The sequence below is a fragment of the Antrostomus carolinensis genome, unplaced genomic scaffold, assembly GCF_000700745.2.
Source record: "Antrostomus carolinensis isolate BGI_N321 unplaced genomic scaffold, ASM70074v2 scaffold9244, whole genome shotgun sequence".
NCBI lineage: Eukaryota > Metazoa > Chordata > Aves > Caprimulgiformes > Caprimulgidae > Antrostomus > Antrostomus carolinensis.
This window is the reverse complement of record NW_010308701.1, coordinates 18,559-28,537: the sequence shown is the minus strand read 5'-3', so window position 1 is coordinate 28,537 and position 9,979 is coordinate 18,559. Positions and strand designations below refer to the sequence as shown.

Here is a 9,979-nt window from a genome sequence, read left to right as displayed (position 1 = left end):
CCAGCTTCCCATCTGAAATAGCCCCATGGACCCTGTGCTTGGACCAGCAGAGGATTGATGCTCAAGGAAACATCCATGGAGGAGAATGACTTCTTTTCTGAAGAGGTGGCTCTAGCCTGGGAGGAGGTAAAGGAGAAGGAAAAGGGATTTTGCTTCACTTTGTGGCTGATCTTTGACCCTGACCTTTGATGTTTGTGTACAACCAACCACACTGGAGCTGCATTCTCTTAGTTACTGTGGGGGGAAGAGAAGGAGAAGGGACTTTGCAAAGGAGCAGGTGAAGTGCACATGTTGGATTCAGATGCTCTCCATGCTTCCTCCATGCATGTCCTGCCTTCTTGATGAGTATTTCTGTGCCATATCATTGCCCAGATCTGTTGCTCTGCCCTGCCACCAAGACCAGCTGTGGGTTCCCCATTTGCTCCTGTTCCCTCTGCTCCTCGTTGGCCTCTTTTTGCCCAGTCATCAGGTGGAGAGAGCCCTGGTGCTGCCCAGTCCTCTCTCTCTTTTTCCCTCATCCTTCCCTCTTCTTCCCCCACTTCAACACAACGAGAACCGTCGGGAATTGATGTTCATCTTGGTGACTCCGATGAGCTTGAGTGGAGTGGAAAGGCTGAAGGAGCTCACGAGGGGGAAGTCACAGAAGAGGTCAGAGAGCTCATCCCTCTCCTCCAGCTCATACGTGGCATCATTGAGCATGCGCTGGTGCAGGTGGCAGGTCTGCTCAATCTTCAGCTTGTTGATGTCGCTGCGGAGGCGCATGAGCTGCCTCGCCAGTTGCTGGTCCTGCAGGCGCATTTCTGCCTGAAACACAAGACAGAGGGTGGGGAGAGAAAAGGGTATTGGCAAGGGCACAACAAATTTGCTCATCATGCTCCTCCTTGTTCATGGGACGTGTAACTCAACTAGAGATACTACCCTACTGCAAAGAACAGGAAGGGAAGCAAGAATCTTCCAAACCAACAATGCATCCCAGTCAAATGCCGCTCAGGATGGTGAATTTTCATTCAGGAAGTCTGTGCCTGCTCAGGTTTTCAGAAGCACCAGGAAAATGAAATTAAAGTCAGCCATGCCCAGGCTGTTGGCTTAGGTATCCATCAGCAAGGCTTCAGAGCCTCCATCTCAACCTTAAGCAAAGAACAAATTAATTTTGCTCATAAGGGAGCAGCCGCAGCGAGAAGTAGCAATTAGAGGTGGAAAGGACCAATTAAAAGAACCCCAGAGAACTGATCCCTAAATACTTGGCCTGAGGTTCCAGTTTACATAAATCAGAGCTGGTTCACAACAGCCAGAAACGTGGCCCTCCACATCCCCCATGGCTTATCTTGCTGATTTGGATTGGCTCTTGGGATGGGACCTCTGTAGTTCCCACAGGAGAAAGAGCAACTACCCCACAGGCTAATGGGAGAAGTATTTTCACAGAACCACAGAATCAGAGAATTGCTTGACTGGAAAAGCCCTTTAAGATCATCGAGTCCAACCATGAACCCAACACTGACAAGTCCCCGACTAACCCATGTCCCTCAGCACTATGTCTACACGACTCTTCAATCTCTCCAGGGATGGGGACTTCACCACTGCCCTGGGCAACCTTTTCCAATGCCTCAGAACCCTTTCAGCAAAGAAATTCTTCCTCACATCCCATCTCAACTGCCCTGGGCACAACTTGAGGCCATTTCCTCTTGTCCTGTCACCTGTTCCTTGGTTGCACAGACCCACCCCCACCTCTCTCCACCCTCCTTTCAGGGCGTTGTAGAGAATGAGAAGGTCTCCCCTCAGCCTCCTTTTCTCCAGGCTAAACAACCCCTCCCATCTGGAAGGGTTTTTTCCTCCCCTGGCACCTCACGCTGGAAAATGAAAGATTCAGAAGTGATGAAAGAAAAAAGCTTTTTTTTTTTTTATTCTTAAATTCCAACTTCTAATTAAGTAAAAAAAAAAAATATTGCCACAGGATATGGAAGGTGGCGAAGGAAGGAGGTGAACACTTGGTGCAAAAATCAGCCTTTGTCTGGGGAACAAAAGCAGGCAGAGCTAGAATAGCAGATGCCAAGAAGACAATCCCCATGTCTCACCCCACATCACTCTCCACAGAAAAAGTGACAAACCACAAAAGCCGCAAAGAAAAGAGAGTTGTGGGGGAGAAGCTGAACAGCTCTCAGCAAACTTTACAGCTTAAATGTCTCTATCAGTGCTGGAGACAAGAAGGGAGCAAAACTGGCTGGAAAACAGTCCTACATCTGCCCCAATCATAGAATCATAGAATGGTTTGGGTTGGAAGGGACCTTAAAGACCACCCAGTTCCAACCCCCCTGCCATCAGCAGGGACACCTTCCACTAGACCAGGTTGCTCAAAGCCTCATCCAGCCTGGCCTTCAACACTTCCAGGGAGGGGGCATCCACAACTTCCTTGGGCAACCTGGGACAGTGATGTCCTGTGATGTTCTGTCTGTTTTCCTGGTGTTGCTTCCATCACAGGACATGAACTGGCGTTGGAAGGAGTCCCTTGGCACCATGGCTCTTGATTTTGGTTTGTTTTGGGTTTTTTTGGTTTTTTACTCCTAATGGCTCCCTGGGTAAGTCTTCTCCTCACCAACTTCTCAGTGCACAAGATGACGTCTTGAGCTCATTGCCAGCTGCACCATGGTGCTGCCCTGACCCCAGTCCCATCCTTTGCCTTGCTCCTTTGATTTGCATCACTGTTTTCTTGGCTCCCCATGGTCTAAAAGAGCTCAGAATCAGACCCAGACCACATCTACAGCAATACACTAAATAACACATTGCAACAAAGCCTCTCCACTTGTTTGTGAGTGAGTTCCTGTCATCCTTTGAGTTGATGACTCCATCTATCCTCTCATCTTTGAGAGCTAGACAGCTTTCACAGTCCTAAGCAATTCCCCATGGGCACTCTTCAGGAGTTAACACAGAAGGATTCATCCTCAGTAGGCATTTGGGATACAAACATCTAATTTGGATTTTAACAGGATGACGTGGCAATGAGCCCTTGTGGCCAAGAAGGCCAATGGTCTCCTGGGGGATATTCAGAAGAATGTGACCTTCCCTCCCCCAGATTGAGGAAGGTTCTTCTCCTCTGCCCTGCCCTGGTGAGGCCACATCCGGAGTATTGTGACCAGTTCTGGGCTCCCCAATTCAAGACAGAGATGGAACTTCTGGAGAGAGTCCAGTGGAGGCTACAAAGATGATTAAGGGGCTGGAGCATTTTTCTTAAAAGGAAAGATCTGTTTATCCTGGAGAAGAGCAGACTGAGAGGGGATCTTATCAATGTTTATAAATATCTAAAGGGCTGGTGGCAAGAGGATGGGACCAGACTATTCTCAGTGGTGGCCAGAGACAGGACAAGGGACAACAGGCACAATCTGGAACACAAGAAGTTTCATCTGAAGAGGAGGAAAAACTTCTTTCCTGTGAGGGTTCCAGAGCCCTGGGACAGGCTGCCCAGAGAGGGTGTGGAGTCTCCATCTCTGGAGATGTTCAAAACCCACCTGGACACTTTCCTGTGCAACCTGGTGTAGGTTTTTTTTTTTGTCAGGGGGGTTGGACTGGATGATCTCCAGAGGTCCCTTCCAACCCCCACCAGACTGTGATTCTGTGAAACCAAGTCAGTTTGTCTCCAGGCCTGAAAGTGAACTGTTCAGTTTACAAGTACGGATGTAGCTCTGGGGGTGAGGGGTGAATTTATTCCTAGTCTGGTGCCTCGTACATGAAACTGAAGAACGGAATGGAGGAGGGAAAATTCCCCTTGGAAAGGTCCACAGGTGGACCTGGAATTTCTACATGGGACCTTTCTGATACCTGATGCTACTGCAACAAGGCTGTCAAGCAGACGCAACCTCAGGGTTGCTCTAGCTTGTGACACAATCCCTCCTCCTCCAGCCAATGCCTACAAAGATGTTGGGATTGTCCCTCACAGCATTGCTGTGCTCAGAGCAAGGTGAAGCATCCAGCTTAGGAGGTTGAAGGACTCGGAGGAAAACCTGGCTCTGCTCCAGCTCTTTTCTGCAGCTGTCAGGAAGCCCTTTACAATGCTGTGCTCAGAGCCTAAGTTTAGAGCTGACATGAGTATAAGGAAGGTTAATCCAAGCCAAGCAAGGCTTTTCACACTCCTGCACCGTGGAGGCACCTGGAGGACCTTGCCTGGTCCTCTCAGCCAGAAATTGGACTCCAGTTTGGTTGCCTGGAGAGGTATAAATCCCAGAATCAATCTCTCTCTCTCTCTCTCTCATGAAATCTGAGCAACCTGGTCTAGTGGAAGGTGTCCCTGCTGATGGCAGAGGGGTTGGAACTGGATGAGCTTTAAGGTCCCTTCCAACCCAAACCATTCTATGATTCTATGATTAAATCTGGCCATTTACCTTCCTCAAAAAACCCACTATTACCTCGCAGACCTCGTAGCCTGTGCCACCAGCATAGTAATGTCACTCAACAGGTTTTTCTTCTCCCACATGAGTGACAATGAAAAAAAAACCTCATCATTTTGTTGATATTTTTCCCTGTTTCACAACAAATGCTGCAACTTGACATTTTATCAGGAAGGCGATCGTGGGCATTATTGAACTGACCCTTGGCCATTCTTTCTTGTCAGTTTATCAAGCTACATAAGAAATGTCAGCCAGTGCTTTGATTAAATGCTTTGAGGAATGTGGGATTAAAAAAAAACCCAAACAACCAAACAAACCCAAAACCAACCAAAAGCAAACTAAAGAAACCATGAAAAGGGGTTTAAAAATGAATTACAAGGCCATTGTGGAGAGGGATGTGAGTTGGAGATCACTGTTTTTCTCTTGCAAGCCACCTTTCCACTTTTTGACTAGTTCCTGCTTTCCCTGTTTTTTGAGGAAGATGTCTTGGTTTTGGTCAAGTTGGCAAACAAAGCCCTCCAGGACATGTCCTTCAGGTGCTCAATTTCCACTCACCCTTCCTTACTCCCACTGGACCTGGTGGCCCTGGCTTTCACCAAATCAGCCTCTTCTTGCAGCCATGTGACCTTCAGGGTGAGGGACAACATGGCACAGGGCAAAATCACCACCCATCTACATTGATCACCTCAGCTGTGACACTATTTTAGACACAGCCCTGCCTGGCTGAGCTCTGGGGTTGAACAGGGAAGCAAAGGTGACTTGTCAGAGGTTCACCATCAGCCAACGCTTTCCCAGGGGGACAAATCATAGAATCATGGAATGGTTTGGGTTGGAAGGGACCTTAAAGATCATCCAGTTCCAACTCCCCTGCTGTGGACAGGGTTGCCAACCACTACATCAGGCTACCCAGAGCCCCATCCAACCTGGCCTTGAATGCCTTCAGGGATGGGGCATCCACAGCTTTTCTGGGCAACCTGTTCCAGTGCCTCACCACCCTCTGGGTGAAAAATTTCCTCCTAATATCCAAGCTAAATCTCCCCTCTCTTAGTTTAAAACCATTTCCCCTTGGCCTATTACTTCTGTCCTCCAAGAAAGAAAGGTAGACGAGTGAAGAACAAAGCCTGGCAATGGTTAACTAACAAGTGATGTATACAATGAGGAGATGGCACAGGGGATGAGAGCTGTCACCACTTGTGCCCTTTTGGAGGCCCCTTTGGCTTCTTGAGGGCTCAGGTGTGCCTTGCATGGAGATAGGTCCCATGGAGGCAGGTCGATGGGGTGATGGCTGGGTGGGGAGCAGAGCACTGAGTGCACATCGTGGGTAGGAAGAGTGGGCTGCTCTGCAGGGCAGGGGCTCTCTCTGTCCTCCTGCTCATCACCAAGGCTTGCCTTGATACACAGATACCCTGTCCTCTCTCTGTGGGCATGTCCTGTCAAACCTTGCTTTGTTCAAAACCACTCAGAATATTAACAGAATTTGGGTCTGAACCCAGAAAACCTCCTCTTTCCCAGAGGTTCCTCATGAGTACTAGAAACATTCAATCAATCCCACACTGAGGATCAAACCATCTCGAGAAAAGATTAATGATCTCTTTTTAGAAGGAGCATTGTCAGGTCAGCAAAGCTTCACAAAGCTTCCTGGAAAGAATAACAGGATTACAGGGGCCACATCATGGGAAGCTGTGGGTTTTTGGTTTACAGAGTTCATGCACAGGACCAGTCACCACAGGGTGACTTAATGCACCAATTTATCTGTGTGGGACAACAGCATGATCCCACAGACTCTGTGCAATGTCCTGGAGAAACCCACAGGGAGCACCCAGTAGAAGCCCTGCATTTTGTTTCCTTCGAGTCTTACATGTCAAATGCAGGAAGAGCCTTTGCTCACACAAACCATTTTCTAACACATTCTACCTCCTTCTGCACACCCAGCTCCAGCAGGCAAAGAGCTGCCTGACACATGCATGGTTGGAACACACTGTTGGGATGGACAAGCTGCTGGTTTAAACTTCACCAGGTGGGAGAGGGAATCAAATCCAGGTCCTTCCTGGAAGAGGAGCTACTGCAGCTCCTAGGCTGAATCACCAAGCTGGACCACAGAGGTCCAAAGTCTTACAAATCCAGGAAGGACCTTCTGTTTGGATTGAGCCTCAGAGTCTCCCAGGGATGTTTAATATAGAGAAGGGAGAGAAATATTTGGATGCATCCTTTCCTGCTGTCCAGTCTAGCTGGCTTAGCTCAAATAGGTTGAAGTAGCTCAGAGTGTAGCCCAGACTTGTTTTCAAGTTTGCCTTAATCATATGGTCACAGAGAGGAAGATCAATAATGTCCCCATTTCCAGTGGTCCATCTCCCCTGCATTGCTATGGGTGGATGTATCAGCAGAGAGCATCTCATGGCATGGAGGTGTGGAGCTCCTTGAGACCTCTTTCCAAAAGAGAAGCCCCCTCATGAACAGCATCCTCAGTCTGTGGTCCATGAAGCTCAGGGTGATGGTCTGTGGAGAAGTGAGTGTTCCCATGGGGCTTGTCCTTTTTGTTTCCTAAAGATCAAAAGGAAGTTAAATCTAAACTGCTGTTGTCCTAACTGAGTGCAGCCATTTGGATTCAAGCATGGAGAAGCGCAGGCCAGTTATTAGACCCTTGCCAAACACTTCAGAGAAACCAGTTAAATCTATGTTTTGGTTTGAGGCTTCATCTTCAAAGGTGCTCAGATGCCACCCTGCCATAGCTAATTTTAGATGCTCACACCCTTATGTTACAACCCACAGCCCCAGATGAGGTATCTAATCTCCTTCTGCAGTGCTTGGGAGCTATGCACCACCAAAGTCCAGGGTATCTTTGCCACCTGACACATGCAGAACCCAACATGGGTCCCAAATCTCATGTTTCTTCAGTGTTGAGTTTGATCTGTGTTGACTCCCTCATAATTAAACATATATACCAAGAAAACCCACTGACAGAGGAAAAGCCTGGTAGCTTAGCACCTGAGTGAGGTGAACAGAGGAAGGGACATCTCTAGTAGGCTTGCATGTGGGCTTACACAGAAGAGCCCATCATTTCTCAGAGCTGTGGTTACATCTCTGCTACGTGGATAGATCCACATTCACCCCATGAAACTCCCTCTGTCTCCATAACAGGGTGGATATCTGTTGGGGATGGTCCTGTTGTGTGATAACTCCTAAACCATGCTTCTGTTCTAGCGATTTAACAATAGGGATGACCCTGCTCTGGTGCCCGTGTCCTTTCACTAATTTAAATAAAAACACAGAAAAATTCTTCCTAGACTTGCTACCTCGCAGAGGACTCCCAGCACAGCACAATCTTCATCACCATCTCATTCTCTTTAGAATCCTTCTCTTCTTCTCCACTTCTGAATTACCACAGAGTCATCTGCAAGGAGGTTTATGTCAACACTGGTTTGATGCCACCTCACTGTTTAAATTCACTTAAGTACTTGTTCAGCCACTATCAGTATCCCAAATGGAGATAATAACACCTAATATTTAATAATAAATGTCTGACCAACAGGATATAGGTGTTTTATGATTTTCCAGGAGAAAACATCAGACATCAAGAGAAGCTTGGCCAGCAGGTCGAGGGAGGTGATTCTGCCCCTTTACTCCGCTCTCGTAAGGCCCCACCTGGAATACTGCGTCCAGTTCTGGAGCCCCCAACATAAGAAGGACATGGACCAGTTAGAACAAGTCCAGAGGAGGCCATCAGGATGATCCAAAGGCTGGAGCAGCTCTGCTATGAAGACAGGCTGAAAGAGTTGGGGCTGTTCAGCCTGGAAAAGAGAAGGCTCCAGGGAGATCTTATAGTGGCCTCCCAGTACCTGAAGGGGCTACAAGAAAGCTGGGGAAGGACTTTTCATGAGGGCAGTTAATGACAAAACAAGGGGAAATGGGTTTAAGCTGAAAGAGGGGAGGTTTAGATGAGATATTAGGAAGAAGTTCTTCACTGTGAGGGTGGTCAGACACTGGAACAGGTTGCCCAGAGAAGCTGTGGATGCCCCCTCCCTGGAAGTGTTGAAGGCCAGGCTGGATGAGGCTTTGAGCAACCTGATCTAGTGGAAGGTGTCCCTGCTGCTGGCAGGGGGGTTGGAACTGGATGATCTTTAAGGTCCCTTCCAATCCAAACCATTCTATGATTCTATGATTTGTGTCACTTTTCAAGAGTCTTTCCTGCATTGTGGCTCATACACCTCAGATTTCAATGCCAAACATTGATGAATTTGAGAGAGAAAAAGTGTTTTTCTTACTGGGACAAAGTCAGAACTGCCCCAAAATGTCCCATTTCATAGCAGAATTTTGTTCTTTAACCACATTTAGGAGGAAGAGGACTTTGAAGGCTTAATTCTAGAATTTGTAAACATTTGTTCTGACAAATTTCATAAACAAAGAGGAAAACACTGTCTCACCCACTCTGATCCTTGGGTCTGTCACCAAACCCTGGCTGGTGATGACTTTACTTTCAGCATTGATGAAGAACAGCCACACTTGACAGCGCAAAGGCAAACACGAGGACAAAGAAGAAGCAGGAGGAGTTGGGGAGGGAAGAGCTGCAGCCCTGGGGAAGTTCAGCACATGCTGAGTGTTGCAATTTGCTCGTACACCTACACAGAGCCTCTCAGCACAAAAATAAGAGCAGGATTTTGCATGTCTGAATAAATCACCTTCTCCGGGCCAGATTCTCAGCAGGTCCCAGCTGACGTGGCTGGCTGGAGCTCAGTGGGCATATGTCAGTCCTATAAACTGGGGCCAGGGCTTAATATGCAGAATCAGGTCCTGGGACAGGTCACGTGAGGTGAAGGACCAAGAATAGCAGATGCACAGTAAGACCTTGGGTTTGTCCTTCACTTCTGAACATGAGGAGCCTGAACCTGGCTGAACCTGACCCAGAGCAGACTCTGAAGCCATGGAGGCAGATTCCCTGCATGGTTAGATGACACTTTTTTGTGAACTGGGAGTAATACTTCAGATTTTACAGGTAATTTTTTAATTTTAAAGCTGGACTGTCACTTGACCAAGCAACTAACCCATTCCACAGCCCGTTCTGTAGCACCATGGCCAAGGAGAAGTTTGGACATACACATACTACTAAATTCACTTTGCTGCCTGTACTGTTTTTGGCTGGGATAGAGTTAATTCCAAAATTGGGTGGTCCTGGACAAATTGCCTGTTGGGAACAATCCTCAGCATGTGCAAACTCCTGAAGCTCTAACTGTTTGGCAGGGCACTAACTGGTACAAGCCAAGACCATGCTGGGGCTGTGCTATTGAAATAACCCAGTCTAAACACGCTGGTAGACATGATGTGGGTTGCACAGTGCGGGTGATGGAGCTGCACACCCTGTATCTTTGCATTTCACTCAGTAAGGACACGGGCTGGTGTATTTCTTCCCTGGAGGACAATCTCTACATACACCATCTTTTGCCCTTCCATTGGACAGATGAATCCTACATGCTTTAAATAAACAAACTTAAAGAAAAACTTCTTTCCTGTGAGGGTGCCAGAGCCCTGGGACAGGCTGCCCAGAGAGGGTGTGGAGTCTCCATCTCTGGAGATGTTCCAAACCCACCTGGACACTTTCCTGTGCAACC

The 9,979-nt window shown here is 47.8% G+C and overlaps 1 protein-coding gene across 1 annotated transcript in view; it reads right to left on the bottom strand.

The window, feature by feature from the left end:
- Positions 1–540: 540 nt before the first annotated feature.
- Positions 541–9,979, bottom strand: part of FAM167A (family with sequence similarity 167 member A) — a 13,622-nt gene continuing 4,183 nt past the window's right edge. Inside the window, exon 2 of the mRNA XM_010165858.1 lies at positions 541–804. Within this exon, the coding sequence (XP_010164160.1) occupies positions 541–804 (264 nt within the window). The remainder of the gene's footprint in view (positions 805–9,979) is intronic.